This window comes from Pantherophis guttatus, chromosome 1 (genome assembly GCF_059756535.1).
Source record: "Pantherophis guttatus breed Tessera chromosome 1, ASM5975653v1, whole genome shotgun sequence".
Classification (NCBI taxonomy): Eukaryota; Metazoa; Chordata; class Lepidosauria; order Squamata; family Colubridae; genus Pantherophis; species Pantherophis guttatus.
In genome coordinates this window covers 118,970,184-118,990,955 of record NC_142063.1, presented here as the reverse complement: position 1 = coordinate 118,990,955, position 20,772 = coordinate 118,970,184, and the positions used below count along the sequence as shown (strand labels likewise).

The 20,772-nt window shown below is 41.8% G+C and overlaps 1 protein-coding gene across 1 annotated transcript in view; it reads right to left on the bottom strand.

Moving 5' to 3' along the window:
• WNT10A (Wnt family member 10A) overlaps positions 1 to 19,342 on the bottom strand; it is a 62,439-nt gene extending 43,097 nt beyond the window's left edge. Inside the window, exon 1 of the mRNA XM_034433736.3 lies at positions 18,254 to 19,342. Within this exon, the coding sequence (XP_034289627.1) occupies positions 18,254 to 18,318 (65 nt within the window). The 5' untranslated portion in view covers positions 18,319 to 19,342. The remainder of the gene's footprint in view (positions 1 to 18,253) is intronic.
• Between the last annotated feature and the right edge of the window lie 1,430 nt (positions 19,343 to 20,772).

The following is a 20,772-nucleotide window of genomic DNA, read 5'->3' as shown; positions in this document are numbered from 1 at the left end:
AATGGGAACGTTCAGACCCAATAAACTCTGGGAGAATACAACAGCATTCTTCAAATACGTGAAAGCATGTCACATCAGAAACTAGTCAAGATGTGTTTTCCATTGTTCCAGAGAGCAGGAAATAGAATGATAGAGTTAAATTACAGGAAGGCAAATTCCAATTCTAGGAGGTGAAACTTTTCATAATATGACAGTAGATCTAACTAGTCAGAGAAGTGATGGATTCCCCCCTACTGGAATTGACCAAACAGAGGCTAAGTAACAATCTGATGGTAAGGATTTCATTTGCATTCCTGCATAAATTTAAATTTGTACTCAGTGGCTTAAATGGTCTTTTCCATTTGTAATATAGGAGAAAATATATTCTGCCATGGCCCTCTCCTCATGTTATAACTCAGTGGTGAAATCCTCCAAGATTTGCCACTGGTGCGCTGCATGTGTAGTGTGCGCCAAATGCGCACTTTGTGTGCATGCGCACTGCAGGCGCTCCCATGCAGCGCAGAAAAAAGAGGCTTAAGAAGATAAGTAGAACAGTGAGTGGGGGGGAACAGCTGTGCCACACAATTTAAATTAGCTAGAAAGTAGGATTTCCTTTTAGCGAATATACTGTAAATTGCGCGGCCCAGCTGATCGTCGGAAATACCAGTTCAGATGAACCGGTAGTATTTTTTTACTACTGGTTCGCTTGAACCGGTAGCTTTTACTACTACCAGTTCGCCCAAACCAGTGTGAACTGGTAGCATTTCACCCCTGTTATAACTGATATACCCGTGGAAGCCACTAAAAACATGAAAAATTCCCTTCGCCTTTAAAAATCATTATCACACAACAATCAGTGTTGTAGTTTCTGTCTGTGTTTGCAGAATAGAAAGGCCAATCCATCTTCTTTCGTCTAAATATCACCAGATTTCCCACAATCACACCATCTGTAAGTTGACTAGACCAGGTGAACAGAGAAAAAAAAAATCAGAGAGACACAGGTTAATAATAGTCAAGAAGGCTCTAATTACACAGTACAGTGTTTCCTTTGGCAGTTTTAAAAATCAGAGTTCCAAGCCTCTAATAGCTCAATTTTAAGAGATGTAAAGGTGGTTGTAACTCCTTAATACCAGTGCTTCATCAAAGGCAGAGGCACGAAACGGTGTCTTCTCTCCCACAGGATCATAGTTCACCACCTTTTGATATAAACTGCTCTGTCCCTCCAACCACTTCTTTGAAAATGCCTGTCATTCTATTACAAGCTTTGTATTTCAGCAACGTGACCAGCTATGGATTGCTGCCCAAATGGGATTTGTTAAGGGGAGGGGGGATTTTTATTATTTTTTTGGATGAGGCCAAGTTGCAAATAGAGGCAGCAAAAGAAACAAGATAGATAAAATGCATAAGACTCAACACATAACTACTGACCTTCATCTATCTATCTATCTATCTATCTATCTATCTATCTATCTATCTATCTATCTATCTATCTACCCCCCCCTCTCTCTCTATCTATCTTTCTATGTATCTATCTATCTATCTATCTATCTATCTATCTATCTATCTATCTCTATCTCTATCTCTATCTAATCTAGCAGTCTATCATATATCTATCATCTATCATCTCTCTAGCAGTCTGTCTGACTCCGTGGTGTATTAACCATTAAGCAGACTAAGAATGTGCTAAGCACCAGGCCCAAAGGGGACACCACAAAATTGAGAAAGAAAAAAAACCCAATGAAGATTGGTTCTTCATTGAAAGGAGGGGGCACCGAGATTTGTCAGTGCTTAGGACACCAGTGAGCCTTAATCCGCCACTGATCTGACTATATCTATCCATCCACCCAATAGCAGAGAAGGCTCTTCCCCAGAATAGACGCTGCCAGTTGAAATGCTTGTGTCACCATATACTAAACCAGATGCAGCTTCTGGATACTCTTCAAGGATAACCCCATGTACATTGCACTGAAGTAGTCAATATGAGAGATGATCAGGGCTTCTCTCAGACCAACAGTTTCCCAGATTTAGTTGATCTATCACAACTTGTATACGTTTCTGACTAATACAGCAATCCACATTCTATATAATACAATGTATGGCAGCTCCCAGTTGCAAAGCAAGCTGATGAGTCCTTATTATTAAAGAAAATGAGTGACAATTCCAGATTCCTGTGAAGCATTTTTCTACACCCTGCTAGCCTTCTAAATGTGCTGGAAGTACAGGTGCCAAGCACAACACATGACTACATTTCATGGTTGTGTAAGAGGGAATCTTTAACCAGAGGGGAAGCTCCTTAGACTAGATAATTTGTTTTCTATGCAACATGACCTTACTTACTGGCTCAAGTTGGCAGCTGTAATCAACCTCTAGTTCCAGAAATCCTACATCTCACCGTAATTTTGGTGGTTGTGAGGCTCAATATCAGCATCTTATAACAACTTTGGGTAACTGTGTCTATCATACAGTTCCCTGCATATAAAAGTCATAACAACCTAGAGTCAATTACTTGGTACCACCCCAAGTTTGCCAATTATTATCCAAAAAGAATACCTCAGTCCGCTGTTTCATTTATCAACAGTTTGAACCACAGAGGCCATCAGCAGATCAATAGTTTCATTGCATAAAAGAATGCAAATGGCCAGCTGTCTGAAAGGAATATAAACCCTTCCATTCCCCACCATTCAGTCAGAGTAGAAGAAGCTTCTTGTATGAGAAGTGAAACATCTTCTAAGAAAAACAAGGACGTCCAGTTGCCTCTTGAAAAAGCACCTTTGGGACACAACATGCAAATACCTGCAATGCAGCTCAAACTGTGATTAAGGAAACTAAGCCTACATTAAATAGAAATTGCATTACGGTATCCCCCACTTGGTAAATAAAGATGGTTACCTTATTATTGTTATTCCGGCCATCAACATATCACAAAAAAGAGCTAGTAAGTATTAGTATGGGATGGTGATATTTATGTCTGCAAGACAGCATTGACTCTGAGTCTGAAGATTAAAACATGAACATGCTATATAAATATGCTGGTTTAATTCTGATGGCTTTCTCTCCAAGCAGGACTTTTTGTTTCACAGAGAAATTAGGGAATTCTCCAATGGACTTCTCAAACTATTCAGAAGGGCTACATAGAATCCATTGTTAGAATTGAAAGTATCTGAAAACCAGTTTTCATCTGAAAGTAGCACCCTCTAGCAAGCCTGTGCTAATAGATAATTTGAAATAGATAAGTAATGTGTATTCCTAGGAAGAGGCTAACCAAACAACCCTATATACCAATTATATTGACCAAAGAGAAGAGATGATGCAGATAAAGCAGCTGCAAAAAAAAAATCACTAAATGGCAGCAAAGATATGCACAAAACTATTATCACTTGTGGTTGTCTAGAGTTTTGTACCTCAGATCTAGTATTCTATCCTAGGCCTGGTCAATCCAGGGGGGTAGATAAAAATACACAATTGAAAAATTAGTAGTGTATAAACTTGTACCCCACATACCTGGGAACACAATGGAATTGATCACACCTGTATCCAGGTACACAAATGAAGAAGAAAGACAGATGCACAGAGATGCTCACCAGAATTCCTTTAGTCCACCTTGCTAGTAAAAGTTGTAGCAGCTGTTTCTGCTCATCAACTGCACACCCAGAGAAAAGAAAAGAGATCCTACACACAAACAAGAACACGGACAGCATCTTATTCAGAAAACATAGCCTTGTGGACCAAAAGTTCATGATTTCCCCAAGGAGCAAATTCATTCAGCAGCTAAAGACAGACCCAGGAAGTGCGAGAAAGGGAGCCCCAGAAGTAGATTAAGGCAACTGATTGTGACGTCCCAAGAACCTGAATGCAATTGGAGCATGGAACAATAAATCCCCTACACTTTTTACACAGAGTGAAGCCAGAAGTCTCCCAGGATCTAAATCTACATTATAAGTACCACAGAACTTATGCTTTAAGTGTACCAGAAAACAAGAATAAAACATATGGTAGGATCTTTGTTCAATATCTGATTACAGATACATAAGAAACCAGAATGACCAAAGAGGTGGTGGATCATGAAAACAATGCCATAATATATTATAAGAAAACATAAACTCATGGCCAAGCCAATGAGAACAGTGTTAGGCTTCCTCATAGCCATTTTAGGACACCTCTTGTCCTCGTGATCCAATGCATCACTCTTCAATTTTGCAGACTAGACCAGTATTCCAAACAAGTACTTCATTGGCCAGGTCCCTCTATAACTGGCTGCCTCGTTAACCCTGACAACAGCATCTCTCTGATTTGATGATTTGATGATACAGGAAGCATAGCTCAATACTGGTAGTACTTGGTAGTACTACTGGAATAACATCCCCACACTGAACAATTTCCTTCTCTTCACAGCTCAACTGATTTCCAAATAAAGTAAAAGAAAATGTGACCTTTCCCAACTGTCCATATTATATATAATATGAACAGGAGAAAATGACAGATGTAAGATGGTCATGTGGAAGCTTATTGCTACCAGACAAAAAGTGGAAGGAAGGACTCACTGGAGAAGAGCCTAATGCTGGGAAAAATTGAGGGAAAAAGTAGAAGGGGACGACAGCGTGAGCTTAAATGGACTCCAGAGGATGGTAGAAGACAGGAAGGCCTAGAGGAACTTTGTCCATGGGGTCATGATGGGTCGGACGTGACTTTGCAACTAACAACAACAACAAAAGCTGTCCAAGCTGCCCAACAAAACCTTGCAGCAAGATGATCCAGCAAACAAATTTTATAAGAAATAAATAATATGCAGATCCTGGGCCATGGGTTCCGCTCTGCATCCTTACTTTAGGATATCAGAAATTAATTTCAGTTTGCCACACTCTTGGAATCAACATACATAACAAACCATATTTTTATTAACACGGAGAAGATTCTGAAACTAAGGAGAAAACAGATAGACATGGGAAAGCTTGTAATGGAAGAGCAGCCCGTTTAGAGCAAATGTGTTGGTAATCTACCAGAAGAAAGCATCCTATTCCCTACTGGTATTCATGAGGCACACTTCCATCTGGACCATGACTGATCTTATGCTGTAAGAGAGAATTCTGTGAAAGTAAAGGAAGACTTGGATAGAGTAAATTTTCATGAGATTGGGAAAGAAAAAAAATTGGGGGTTATCACCTGAATGTTCTTCCAATATTTGTGCTGTAGCTTTAGTCTCCAATTGCGCACAGTGGGGCAGAGGGGGAGGCTGCCAGGTCTATACAAAGACAAACCCTTTTTCCTATGTAGACAGTGGAATTATATGTGTGTGTAATGACAATTTGCTCTGCTCCATAAACCGAGTTTGGGATTCTGTGAATAGAAAGTGTGCACAAGTAATTCTTCAGCAATGACTATGGTTGGGATGAAACAAGGTGGCCAGATGCGCTTTTCGTAGCTGTATTAAAAATGTTTGTACTTTGAATAGTTATAGGGAATAAAACCATTTTGATGGGAGTCCTTGCATGACAACGATGCTCTCATCCACACTGGTGCCTCCATCCAAACCACTCTTGGGTGCAGTGGCTGATCTTTTGCCGAAGAGGGATCTTACCTAGGAGAACTTTCCTGCATTAGATCAAATCCTTTCATTTAAGTAGCACATATTCTTCCTGGGTTGCAAAGGAGCTTATGAGCTGGTTCATTCATGAGGAAGTCAGAGCATGATTGTTTGTCTTAGTAAGTTTATATCAATCAAGACATTGTGGTTTTCTAAGACCTGGTTAATACATGAATCCAGCCAAATGGGATCTATTCAACAAATCATGGTTAAACAAGGTATGCCTCAATACAGTATACAAATCAAACAAAAAGGAACTGCTTTACTTAAATATTCCTATTTCAGCAATGCATTCGTGGGCTTTGGTTTTGTCCTCTGGCTTGACTTCTAACCAGTGGTGAGTTGCCCCCGGTTCAGACCGGTTCGCAAAAACCGGTAGTAAAACCGGCAGGAGGCCCCACCCACCACCCCGGATGTTGTCATTGGCGATCTGCGCATGCTCAGAAGCTGTCCTGTTGTGTACTGGTAGTAAAGGTAAGTAGAACCCACCCTTGCTTCTAACTCATACAATATTCTGACTCTGTCTCTTGGTTAGTCCTTCAATGTCCTGCTACTGGAGTCCCACTGTATCTTCTACTTAGAGCCCACTCAGATTGCAGCCCATAACTCAGCTCTGACCAGGAAGCACTGGAGACAAAAAAAAAACCCCACACACAACAGAGTTGGCAACAAGCGAGGTCTCTCTTGCTTGCTTACCAATGTGGTATGCTCTGTCCTGACACTTCCAGCTGTAAGACTAAATTAGAGATTTATGTCTAGAGTTCCAAAGTGAAATACACAAAAATATTCTGGGTAGAGAAACACGTGAATCCTGGAGACACTTTGTTACCTGCAAAGATTCCTCTCTCTCAAGTTATTTTCAGTCTTCTCTTGCCCAGAGCTCCACCAGTTTCAGGCATTCTGTTTCGGTGTCTTTCATGCTAATGACTTCCTTGTATAACAGGGCTTCTGCCAAGCTTTATGAGCCATCAGCCCGATTACCAATATATAGGATTGCTCTAGAATCTGCCCCTACATGTACAGTGGTATGAAATAACATGCCACGGGGTATTTTTGTCCCTCTGTTCCATTTCTTGACTGGTTTTTCAACACTCTCTGGGTTATGTGGATGAAATATTCTCTTATGCTGTTGATTTGTCAATTTATCATGGTGGTAATTATTCCACTGTTTAAGAAACATCAAAGCTACAGTAACAGTCTGAGATGGGCGAATTCAAGTGGTTTAAAAGTTTTATCAAGTTTTATTTTCTTTTACATGAAGATAAAACAAGCCTGCAGCTGTGGCCTAGACCAGGGCTGTCAAACTCCTGGCCCGCAGGCCAGATGAGTCACGCACTGGTCATGCCCACGTCCGGTTTAGCGAAGGGAAAAAAGTCATGTGATGTCGCCATGATGCCACGAGTTTGACACCCCTGGTCTAGACTCACCATATATTTACTTGCTACAGGATAACTTAAGAAGAACATGAACTGACCATCCAAAACTGAAATGAACATTGAAATGGATGCATTCATGCATCTCCAGGCATACCTTACCTGTATGCCCACCTTATGGCATACAGAAATAGCAGGCAGTCACAAATCTGCAAAATGCTACCCAATGCACCCAAGTAAAACTGCTAAATTCTCATCCATCAAGCATCAGACACCATGTAAAGAGGATCACATCCTTGTTAACTAACAAGCAAGCGCACATATGCAGTCAGGCAGGCATTAATGCAAATTAGAACCTTCCTGCATCCATTAGAAGGAAAAGCAACGTCTTCCCATAGAAATTGTGAAAGGGTTAGCCTAACTGGCAATCTGTCCAAACCCTAGCATACCTAATCCTTCATTTATTTCAATAACCTTTATTTGGACCTAAACAGGCTAAAAACAATAAGGTGTCTGTATGATATGTGCACCTCAAACACCTGGAAATTAATGGGAAATTAATTCCCATTAATTTCAAACTATCCAGCCATATTGCAGCCCAGCATATTGTATGAATTCTGTCCTTGGTTAATTAATGGGTCACTATATTGTGAAAACCCAAAAAATGGGATTACTTGAATAATCCACAGTTCAGTTATCTAAAGATGAGAGGGTTATGCAAGGCAGATACGGGAACCTATTCCAGCTCCTAATTGGTTGTGACTATCCAGCTTTCTGGTCCCTTTTAGGACATTCTCTCCATGTTAATGACCCAGGGTGGACAATGTAAACATTGTAATGACATACTGGTGTCTACAATCCCCAAATCAGAAAAGAGCTTTTCCAATTCTGCTAGATCTTCAAAATAAGCAGTGGTCCAAACTTCGAAAATCAGCAACATCACCTGTCAGTATTTGCAACCATGTCCAACAACAGAGCATCACTCTGAAAGGGTGTGCCATTACTTGATAAAATTATAGCAATAGCACTTAGACTTATATACTGCTTCACAGTGCTTTAAGCCCTCTCTAAGTGGTTTACAGAGTTAGCATATTGCCTCCGAACAATCTGGGTCCTCAATTTACCCACCTCGGAAGGTGGAAGGCTGAGTCAACTTTGAGCCTGGTGAGATTCGATCTGCCAAATTGCAAGCAGCCAGCAGTCAGCAGAAGTAGCCTTCAGTACTGCACTCTAACCACTGCGCCACCATGGCTCATTATGAAGCATTTTGTTCTATAGTAAATGATAGAGTTCAGTTATAGATCCATAATGCTGGGAATTCATCCCATATCTGTAAAGCGGTGTTTTTCAACCTCAGAAGCTTCAAGATAAGTGGAACTTCATTTCCCAGAATTCAGTTGAAGTACACGCTTCTTAAAATTGCTGTGGTCCAGTATGTAGTGCAAGTAACACTGGTGTTAACATTTACTTAGTAGTACAAACATAATAAAAATCAGAAAGTAATCTTATCTGCAAAATTATATGAGGATGGTAAAGTGGCAGCTAATCATTCACATTGGATTCACACATTGTGACATGCCACTATCAGGCTGGTTTGTTTTGGCTAATCATGGTGTAAAAAACTAAGCCACTGTAGCATATTGTACAAGCCATAATTAAAACAAATCATGGCTCAGGGCAGCATGAAAGTCCAATTTATTAATTACTCCACATAGTCAAATGAGTCTGAAGTTAATTGTCTACATACATATGTAGATTTTTCATAGGATGAAATAATAACCCTACACTAAATTCTTCTTCAGTTCTACCACAATGTCTCTCCGTGCTATGCATACAACTATGTAACCTGCTATGAATTAGAACACACATTGTTATGTATCTAAAGCCAAACACTTGTACCTATAATCCTGAAATAAGCAGAGTGGGTCTCTACAAGTCTCAGATTCTACCTGGCTCAGATTTAAGGGGAGAGGAGTTCTGGAAAGATGAAGTTAAGGCTTGTTGGAACCAACATTTTAACAGACATTTGAGCCCAGCTGAGAAGAGTCACCTTTTAGTTGCTTTTATGATTGTGTTTAGTTGCCATTTTATACATTATATGTTGGGTATCTTTTAAAGTTACATGATTATCTTGGTTATTGCTTGTTTGTTGCATGTTACACCGTTTGAGTTGAGTAACCCACAAACTGTCTAGAATGAACAGATATTTCTCCTTCCTTCCTCTGCTTTGGATTTTCAGTGCTGCCTGGGACAAGATTTTAAAAAGCTTCATCTTCTCCTTAATTGGGGAATGGGTCCCATATAAAACATGCACACCCAGTAGGACAAAAATAAGACTAAGTCTTTGTGTCTGCAGCCAGTACCAGCAAAATTAAAAGCATCTTATACATTTGTTTATTTTTTTAACACTGCCTGACATCTAATTGTAATCGGGGCCAAAGCGGCTCTCAAAAAGGTCAATGCATTTGATAAAATTGTTTTCATAAATCATTTACAGACTACCTATTTGTCTTCATCTAAGAAGCTGAATCATAAGCAGCTAACCGTATTTTAACCTAGCATGTTAAGCAAGCCCTAAAATATTGACTTCTGATTTTATGTGTTAGACAAGCTAATAAAATTGGATTTAATAAAAAATGGTTATATCAACTATGGATGCAACATGAACATAGCTATGGTAGACTCTCCAGAAATGGTCATACATGTTGGGGCATTCTCAAAATTAGTCCACGCTAGATGTCGCAGTTGGTGAAACTTAATGCTATTCCATATATTTCTCAACTATGTTTTCTTAGGCCTTCAAGAAGGGCAGTGATAATACACATATCAGGGTAGGACCCAGAAATAGTCTAGGTGAGACACAGGGTAATGCACTGAAATGATAATTAAGGGACATACAGTATGTTGTGCCCAATCTAGTGCTTTCTGTACAGTAGCAGAAAACCTGTATAGGTGTAACAGTAAAAGTTACCTAGGTTCTTTGACAGAGGGGGCAACAGGGACTGCACAGCGTGAATGCTTGAGAACCATTCAGACATTCACCCCTTGTTTACGCAGCATGACCCCTTCCCAGGAAAAAAATAGGATGAAATTTGTCAAAAGAGGCAGTGTTTATCATCCATTAAACAAAGCCTATTATAGTTACCTGGGATGCAGGAATGATGGCCAAATGAGATTGAGTTAAATTCCGACAGCCTGGTCTAACCAAATAGACAGTGTTTAAGGACAAAGAACAAGTTTTAAGAAATATGTCTAGATTCCTTTTTCACTTACCCTATTTTGCAGACAAACCTCATTGGTCACCCACTTTGACCAGAATGCCTATCTCTCCTTTACCACTGAAGGAACCCACAAAAGTTGTAAAGCTGCACTCCAACTTTACAACTCTCTGGGGGAGTTGGAGTCTGCTCAATAAAAAATCCCTCACCACCCAACCACAGGACTATCAATTCCCATGTACAAACACTTATTTTTTCCTGACCTGAGAAGGCTAAGCAAGAGAGGTCCAAGCCCCACAGCAGTGGGGAAGAAAACCAAAGGGCTCCAAGAATGGGCATACTCTCTCTGCATAACCTGCCTTCCTGCTCCTCCCCACTCCATAGCTCTACATGAGTTGAAACACGATTTCACCAGGAATGGCCGCAGGTCACAAGCAGTGGTGGTTGCTGCTGCTTTAATTAATGCAAGTTCCAACGATAATATATTAAGGAGGGGGAGAGAAAAGCGACTCAGAAGCAGAACTATTAAAACTCCCGGCAACTTAGGAAAGAAGGAGGGATTCCCTTATTAACCCTTCCCTTCCTTGCTTTCAATGCTGACTTTTTTTTTTTTTTGTTTGAGCAAGGAAACTACAGCCAAGAAACAAAAGCGCTGGCCATGATTACAAGTCAAAACAAGGTGCATCTCATTCCTTCTGATGATTGCTATTCAAACAATTATCTCCCTCCAATTCCCACATCATCAAATTAATTCAATTAATTAAACTACTTATAGTAGCAGACATGTGAGTAGCTTCCTCTGTACACTCTTAACAAACCATTCTTGCTTTATTTTATCACCTACATTTTACATGGAATGGGTGCTGAACCGACTTTTCAGCCTCAACGGGCTTTAATGGAAAGTTTACGTTATCTCGGTTAAAATCTTGGCAATGACTCCTGTCAATGTATGCCAAAAAAAGGGTGTTTCATTTCCTAAGCAGCTAGGCAGATTTGGGTCCTATTGGAGCATAAACTGAGTTTTGAATCTCATGATTCATTAACCCGGTGCAAAACTCTACTATAAAGATAGGTGGTAAGATGTTTTATTGGAAAGTACGGCACAGTCTGGAATAGCTTCTTCGAATCTATAATGTTTATTTTAAGGATGTTCAGCAATTATAGACAGAATTAATTTTGCCTAATATGCAACAGTGGCAATATAATCAGTGAGCATGTTTTCATTTTTCCACAGATGTTGACTTCTGTAATGAAGTTCCTACCAGATGGCTCCACTCTGCTCATATTTTGGAGAGCCCTGAAGATCTAGTTCTGTAACTAGGTCTTTGACAAGAATGAGTAAAGTTCCATTTTGGATAATGATTTTTACAAATAACTCAAGGTAGCAGTAGTGGTATTCACTTACCTTCGCTACCGGTTCACAAATGTGAGCGCGCACCACTTCTGTGCATGTGCAGAGCCGGGCGGATGGGTGGAGCCTCCCACCGCTGCAGCTACCAGTTCGCTCGAACCGGGTAGAACCGATAGAATCCGACCACTGTAAGGCAGGGAATATACCCCATGCTCCTTCCTCCTCCTATTTTCCCCACAGCAATTCTGTAGGTGGGTTGGGCTGAGAGAGCATGACTGTCACTCAGCCGGCTTTCATGCCATAGAAAGACTAGAACTGTATACTAATCTTTTTTCTATTCATTTGTTTCTGTACATTGTTTTCGCTGTATTTTTCTTTTTTCTTTTTTTGTAATTGCAATAATTTTTTTTTTTTTTTTGCAATGCTAGAAAGGAATATTTGTTTCATCCAAATAGGATTATATGTACATGCATTTTATGTAGGCATATTTTGCATATTTTCAAAACAGGATTTCATGCATTTGCAGAAGCACACAATGTACCATCAGGTTTAGTCTACTGCATATAAAATTTGCTAAACTGGGGGATTATTGTGCCTGTGACAAAAAGGAGCCCTATTCCTAACGCTTTGAGTAAAATATTAGCATCTGGCAATGTGTCCATCTCATCTAGAGTGAGCAGACTGATCAAACAGAGGTCTCTCCAGGTAGCCCTTGACTTACAATCATTCATTTAGTGATCACTTGAAGTTATAATGGCACTGAAAAAGTGACTTACAACTGTTTTTCACACTTAAGACCATTGCAGCATCCCCGTGGTCGTGTGATCAAAATATGGACACTTGGCAACTGACTCATATTTATGACGCTTATGGTATTCAAGGGTCATGTCATCACTTTTTGCAACCTTCTGACAAGCAGTCAATATGGAAGCCAGATTCACTTAACAACCATGTTACTAACTTAACAACTGCAGCGATTCACTTAACAACTGTGGCAAGGAAGGTCATAAAATGGGGCAAAACTCCCTTAAGTCTCTCAGTAACAGAAAATTTGGGCTCAATTGCGGTCATAGGTTGAGGACTACCCGTACGCTGCCAATTCAAAATTTTTATTAGTTTATCCAAATACAATATAAAATGCAAAAATACAAAAGAAAATAAGGGAAAAATAAGGGAGGAAAGGGGAAAGAGAAAAGTGTGGGACAAAGGGGAAAAAAGAAAGAAAAAGCGTTGGCTTCCAACTCCTTTTGGTGCAGTAGAATAAGAGAATAGCATCAAATCTCAAGTTTTTACTTTTGTATAATAATATACACTAGCCAATTCTATAGCAACAAACCTATCTAATTGGCAAAACCCAAAATCAAAGTTTCATTTCCCCCCCCTCAAACACAAAGTCCAAAAATGGTTTCCATGTTAATTGTTAATTCCATTAACAATTAACAGTTAATTGTTAATTCTTTTCTTTAATCAGAGCAGTCAGTTTGGCCATCTCTGCGAGGAGTACCTGGAAGATAGCAGAGTATAGAGTTCTTGTCACTTCCAATTTGTGTACCCATTGGAGAACGCTGTATAATAATAACAAGCCTTAGCATGAGTTTGCAGCAACTGAATACAATGAAAGGCTGTAACTTATTCAAGAGGAACTGAATAATAAAAAAGGAGGAACAATTGCACCATATATTTAAAAAAAAATATCCACATCTGCACAGAAATCCGAGGGAATTAGCTGGGTTAACTTGGAATTAATTTGAATCTGGATTAAAATCAGTGGAAAAAGAAATAACAGCAATACTGTTACTGGGTGTTCATCAGGGGTGAAATGCTACCAGTTCGGACTGGTTCAGCCAAACCGGTAGCGATGGTAGCGGGTGGTTCGGAGAACCGGTAGCGATGGCAGCACGAGGCTCCGCCCATCTACCCGGTTTTAACCAGGAAGTAACCTGTTTTTTACCCTCTACGCATGCACAGAAGGGTTTGCGCATGCACAGAGGGTCCGTGTGTGGGGCGCGTGCACTTCCGAACCGGTAGGGAAAGTAAGTAAATTTCACCCCTGTGTTCACTATTAACCATCACCCAAGAATAAGATACGGATCATATTTCCCGAAAACAAACTGCAGATTCTCCAAGAGGACATAAAGTAGCAATGTTGAAGGGGAGGTTCAATTATAGTAATACTTCATTAGAAAAGAAACTCTGGATGCATGTTTTGAGAGGAAATTTCTGCCTTTTCTTGCTTATAACTGTCTCTGAGAATGAAGGAAGGCACAAGGGATCAACTATCCTTGATCTGATTATGATCAGTGCAGGTGGGCAAACTGGAAGCTGTGGGGAAAATGATTGCGTAGTGCTGGATTTCTTCATATTAAGACATGAACAGGCAATCTCTGATTGGCTAAGACAGCTTTCCAATCATCTAAGAAACCGTAAGGAGCTATCCAGTGATATCTTAAAGGTACATGAATGAATGTTTTTCACCCGCTATTTGGGGACACTTTGGGAAGGAAGTGGGAGCAGAATATCTCTGAACACTCCTTAATACCCCCCCCCAAAACCCATCACTTCCCTCCAGATTTCAGCCACTCAAACTACAGATGAGTACTTATACAGAAAACAGCTTAACAAATTCAGAACAGCGAGAAATAGGATGGCAAGAGACTTTAATGGGAAAAGAAGCTTATGATCACCAGAAAGCTCTAAAAAATGGAAATATGGAAGGGACGTTATGCAACCGTTCCAACAAGGGGAGGATGGAAGACGGCCAAAAAATTCCAATATGGCTGTACAAAAAGGTTAGCAAAAATTATGGAAAACATATACAGAATATCTGAAAGGGTACATATAGATAGCTCAGAACTATAAAGGTGACATCAGGGAAGGAGGAAAACTCTCAAATCAAGCTACTCAAGTCAACATAGCAGAATGGCAACTGATAACCAAGAACAAGTAGAACTCCTGTTTTGTCTCAGTCTTCTCTGGAGAAAGAAATGCCTCAACAGCTTAACAGTAACAGAGGTGGAAGGGATCTTCCATCGAGCATCTGTGAAGGCCTGGCGGGAATAGCAGGATTCCCATTCAACACTGACAGAAAGGAAGTCAGGGAATATTTACTGACCTTGAATGAGTTCAGATCTCCAGGCCAAAGGAATTCTGCCTTAGAATCTGAAGAGAAATGTGCTAATCACTTGGCCAACCTCTATGTATGATCTCTGAGAAATCCTGAAGAGTGACTGAAATATCAGATAACTTGAAATTAAATGTAAATGTTGTCCCAATCGTCAAAATAGGGAAAAGGAAGGATCCAGGGAACTACTTTGCCAGGCAGAGAACTATTATACACTGCTCAAAAACATAAAGGGAACACAAGCAGAAGACATCCGAGATCTGAATGAATGAAATAGCCTTATTAAATACTTTGTTAGTTACATACAGTAGTTTTGTGTTCCCTTTAGTTGTTTGAGCAGTGTATAAACTACTGTATGTAAAGAACGAAGTATTTAATAAGGCTATTTCATTCATTCAGATCTCAGATGTCTTCTGCTTGTGTTCCCTTTATTTTTTTGAGCAGTATATTTTAATTGGGTAATTTCCTTAGCAGATTGTGGCGATGTGGTAGATGGAAGAACTTCAGCAATACTATCTGACAAAGCATCCCATGTCATTCTGATTAGCAAACTGATTAAGCTGGGGCTTGATGTAGGTCTACAGTTGGCCTGAAAACTATAATAATAATTCCTAATTAAAGTGTAGTTAAGTATTGAAGGGGTACCGTGGGTTTTGCTCCTGAATCTTTCACATTTTAATTTATAACTTAGATCAAATTTATCAAACAAACTAGGTTGGACATTATCAAACGAGCTAGGTTGGACAGCTCATATTCCAGAAGACAGGCAAAATTTAGAAATGATCTTCATGTATTAGAGAATGAGATTGATGTAGCAGATTGGAATTTAATATAAACAAATGCAAAACATTTCATTTAAGAAAAAGAAGTCATACAGCCATAAGACAGGGATATCTGGCTTGTTAATAATACATACCTAGCAGGAATTGTAGTTGATGACAAATGAAAGAGAAGTGTGATATGGTTGTTAAAAAGGCAAATTTAGTGTTAAGTTGCTCCCACAGATTTTTTTAAATCACAAGACATAAAAGTTCTACTACATTGGTCAGTCTCCCCCTTAAATTACAGCTATCTTTCTAGAAGTTATGGGATCTCTTGTCTGATTCTCAGTGCACAAAATAATACGAATGATCTACATATCATGAACTGAAGAAGAATACGTGGCTCAGAGTGTCAGGAAGTACAGGTAGTCCTCGACATACGACCACAATTGAGCCCCAAATTTCTATTGCTAAGCAAGACAGTTGTTAAGTTAGTTTTGCCCCACTTTATGACCTTTCTTAACATTGTCATTAAGTGAATCGCTGCAGTTGTTAAGTTAGTACCAGGTTAAATCTGGCTTCCCTATTGACTTTGCTTGTCAGAAGGTCACAAAAGGGGGGGGGGGGTCACATCACCCCAGGATGCAGCCGTTGTAAATATGAGTTAAGTTGCCAAGCGGCTGAATTTTTGATCACGTGACCACAGGGATGCTGCGAAGGTCGTAAGTGTGAAAAATGATCTTAAGTCACTTTTTTCAGTGCCATTGTAACTTCGAACGGTCACTAAACAAGCTGTTGTTAATTGAGGACTGTGTGCACTCTCTTCCCCTTGAACCCATTCGAAATCATGTCTGGTTTCTTGTACCCATGTCGAGGAACTAGAACAGAGAGGCAGTTTGCATTGCCTATTTATGAAAAGGGAAGGGCTCTCCTGATCCAGTCTGAAAATCCATGCCAAATCCAAAATTCACTTGAAGCCCCGAAGTAAGTGGGCCCTGCTTAAGAGAGGCATGTCTGCTCTTGGAAGTGATCAGCTCCTAGCCCTCAAGCAAGGGACTTGCCCTTCGAAGAAATGATTAAGAGATTGTGTGTGTGTGTGTGTGTTTTAAAATAAGGCGGCTCTGAACAGCCTAGCTTTGCTTGCTATAATGAAAGCACTCCGCGTGGCATCCTCAAGCCTTTTCCAAACGTGACGCTGATTGATTCATTCATAAACTTATCCTCTGCCCCATTAAAAAGTAAATAAAATATCTCCAATCCGTTGGCTTTTGAGCAACATAAACAACTCCTGCCCAACCCTATTGTAAAAATGAGTCACTGAGATGAAAGAAAAGAAGTTAACTACTAATTTGTATGCAGAATGAGACAAACCCCCCCTGGACTCAGAACCAAGCACATGTCCCATTTCTCCATTTGACCCCCACCTTTCTCCCTAAATTGGAAAGGGTGGTGTTTTCCACCCCACCATTGAGCCGCCTTTATCCTTTTAAATTTCTCCCCATTTCTGTTATCAAATTTCTGAGACTTGATACAAGTTATCAGTCTCTTATTTCCTTTTATAATCTGTTCTACATTACCTTCTTTTTTTAAAAAAAAAAGGTTGCAAGGAAAGCATTATTGTATGAGATTGTCACTCAAGGTTATCTAATAAGCTTCATGCTATAAATGAAATTTAGACCAGCTCTTCCTTTTCTAAATACAAGTATTCAAACTATGTCCCAAAACTCCGCTACAGTAAGGGAATTGGGTTCTGTGGTACTTTGACACATAACATGGGTAGTTGTGTAACACAAACACCAGCTGAACATCAAGGCCTGCAAAAAGACCAGGCAAACCACAAATGTGATGTTTTTTGTTACCTTGTTTTACGATAGAACAGGGTAAGCCCAGATAAGCCATGGCAAACAGTTCAATGCAGGATACGTACCATGCTCAACCAAGTTTAAATAGTAAGTTTTCAATTAGTGACTATGCTGTAGAAAAGATAACACAGTTTCAGGGAAGACCATCTCAAGTCCGTGACCCTCTCAAGTGAATGATGGCAGAGATCAAAAGAATCTTTAAAATTTATCCATTGAAGGATTCCACCACCACCACCCCCAGCTACAGATAATGATCATCTTTCTCCAAATTTAAGAAGTGAATTGAGCTGCTCCATACATGGATCAAGCAGGAATCAATCTTTCTACCGTCCTCGGCTTTGACGGTAGGAGAAATATGGCTAACAAGTTAGAACAAAACCACTTGGGAGAGACTGATTTCTTCCTTTTCTCTAACCCCATTTCTAGAAGATGCAAGAAGCAAATTCCTAACCCTAGAGATTCAGAGATGAACTCCAAAATCGACATTGACAAATGAAGGCTCCCCCCCCCCTCCAGGACGCTTTCATGTCAAAGCAAATGCCTCTTGGTGAGAATTTCAAGATTACCAACGGGGTGAGAATACGTCTGTTACAAGGAGATGACAGCCTGGATTATAATGTGCTGTTGGGGGGGTGGGGGGGACGAGTGGGGGTGAAATAATCCTGATGACTAGAGCCACTCGTAAAAAAGACAAATCTGCTTCGACACTACATTCCTGGGAGAGCTGTAATTACAGAAACAGCTCCCAAGTGACATAGCCTCCAGGCCCTTGGGGGGGCTTACAAGAGCTGCATTAGCGAGGGATGTGTCATTAATCTCCCTTTAGTACCGGTGCATTTGCTGGCCCAGGGGCAGGAGAATTTGAAGAAGGACCCTGCCAAGCCCGCCTATGGGGGTGGGGGGGTGTTAAGGTCTTGCCTACCAACAGAAGAAGAAACAGATTCTGGCAAGAGGGAGTTTGCTAAGGAAATCCGAAATGAAAAAGAGGAAGAGGGGGTCTTTCTTACCTTTGGCCCCAGAGGCTGAGGAGAAGCAGGGGGCAGAGCCAAAGAAGCAGCCAGGCTTGTCCCATCCTGGATGTTGGAAGTTCTGTCTCCACCAGCTGGTTCCTCTCCTTTAAGCGGCCAGCCCAAATAAGATGGGGCAGTAGGTCCGTCTCTCCTTCCCTTCTACTCTTGGACTCTTCGCCTTGTCACTTCTGGCTACTTTATTTTTTTTTAGGACTTCACCAATTGCCTCCCAGTGGAGAGTTTTCGGCTTTGGGTTTTTCTGTTTATGTCAATTGGGGGGGGAGGGGAGGCTGTTTTAATTTGACAGCTGTTCCCAAAGATCTGCCGAGCTAACCTGCGGTGAGCACCTCGGGGCCTGCCTTCCCTCCTCTCCACCCGTCTCTCCCTTCTTCACCAGGGTGGCTGGTTGGCGAAGAGACGTCGGACGTTGCCCTTTGCAGAAGAGAGCAACAGGCTCCGCGAAGCTTCTCGGAACTCCATGCGGACAGGTCCTTCTCCTCCGCCCCCATCTGAGCGCGCTGGGCGCAGAAGGGAAGAAAAGGAGGCTGGCAATGGTTTCTCTCTCTCTCTCTCCCACCCCCACCCCCCCCCCCACGCCCTGCTATCTAAGTACACACCCTCTTTTCTTTTCTTTTCTTTTTTTTTGCAACTGGGAACCCCCACCCCCAGCCACCCCCACCCCACCCCGACGGTGGAAATTACAGCAGGGCTGCAGCAGCTCTTCCTGGGCAGAGCGATCTTTCTCCAGGGCGGGGGGGGGAAGGTGGAGGTCAGGAGGCACGTGCGCCCCTTGGCAGCCCGACCCCACTGGGCACCCTCTGCTTCAGCCAGTGCCCCAAATGCCCGCGCGGAGGTCCTGGCGCTTGAGGTGCCAGAAAGAAAGTGAACAAGGAGGCAAACTGACGGCGGCGGTGGTTTCTCGGACGGGACGGCAAGCATTAAGCTCTCTCTCTCTCTGTGTCTCTCTCTCCCTCCCTCCCTCTCTCTCTCTCTCTCTCTGTCTGTCTGTCTCTCTCTCTCTCCCTCCCTCCCTCCCTCTGTCTCTCTCTTTCTCTTTCTCTCTCTCTCTCTCTCTCTCTGTCTCTCTCTCTCCCTCCCTTCCTCCCTCTCTCTCTCTCTGTCTCTCTCTCTCCCTCCCTCCCCCTCTCTCTCTCTGTCTCTCTCTCCCTCCCTCCCTCCCTCTGTCTCTCTCTCTCTCTCTCTCTCTCTCTCTGTCTCTCTCTCCCTCCCTCCCTCCCTCTCTCTCTCCCTCCCTCCCTCCCTCCCTCCCTCCCTCTCTCTCTCTCTCTCTCTCTCTCTCTCTCCCAACTACCGAGCCAGCGCCCCAAGCCCGAGTCCCGACACGCCCGTGCTCAGGAGCCCTCGGGCAGGCGGGCGAGCAGGCAAAGGACGGGTCGGGAAGCGTGTGCCAACCGCCCTCCTAAAGGCAGGCGCATTTTCAAAGGCGTTGCGCGCCACAGCAAGACGCACGGCCGTCGCCTAACGCGGACATCTAAGCAAGCATCTATTCTAAGCGGCCGGGCGCGCTGCTCCGTTTTGGCACAGCTGGAGAGCGAGCGACGCTCAGCTCAGGCGCTCGCCCGGGTTAGCAAAGCTTGCTCGGCCGCGCTTGTCACTTGGCGCTTTCTTAAGCCTCTTTCGGAGAGGCTCACTCGCTCGCTCGCTCCCCTTTCTACGGGGAGCATGCAAGCCACATCGCCAAAGGGCTCCCCAAGATGCACCCTGGAGATGCACCCCTACGAAACACCCACAGCAGCACTTTTCTCTCTCTGCTGCCTTGCTACTCTATATCAGTGGTTCTCAACAGTGGTGGGATTCAAGTAATTTAACAGCCGGTTCTCTGCCCTAATGATTTCTTCCAACAACCAGTTTTTTTTTTTTAATTTGATTTATATGCCGCCCTTCTCCGGAAACTCAGGGCGGCTTACAATGCGTTAAGCAATAGCCTTCATTCTTTTGTATATTTTATACAAAGTCAGCTTATTGCCCCCACAAACTGGGTCCTGAATTTACCTACCTTAGAAAGGATGGAAGGCTGAGTCAACCTTGAGCCTTGGAGAGATTCGAACCAGCAGAAATTGCAGGCAGCTGTGTTAATGACAGGGTGCACTAAACCACTGTACTATCAAGGCTCTATCAAGTTTAACAAACTGCTCAGAAAGTTAACAACCGGTTCTCCCGAAGTGGTGCGAACCGGCTGAATGCCACCACTGGTTCTCAACCTTCCTAATGCCACAACCCTTTAATACAGTTCCTCATGTTGTGGTGACCCCCAACCATAAAATTATTCCTTTTTTTAAAAAAAAAAGTTTTTTATTTTAAACATAGTTAAAAAGACTAAAAATGTTTCACAGATGGCATCTTCCACCAGCAAGAATAGCAAAAATGTTCCCCAGCAATTCTCCGAAATGCTGGAAGTGTAAGATTAATTATGGAACATTCTATCACCAATGGTGGACACACACATAAAATTATTCCTAAAACCATCGAAAATATGTGTTTTCCGATGGTTTTAG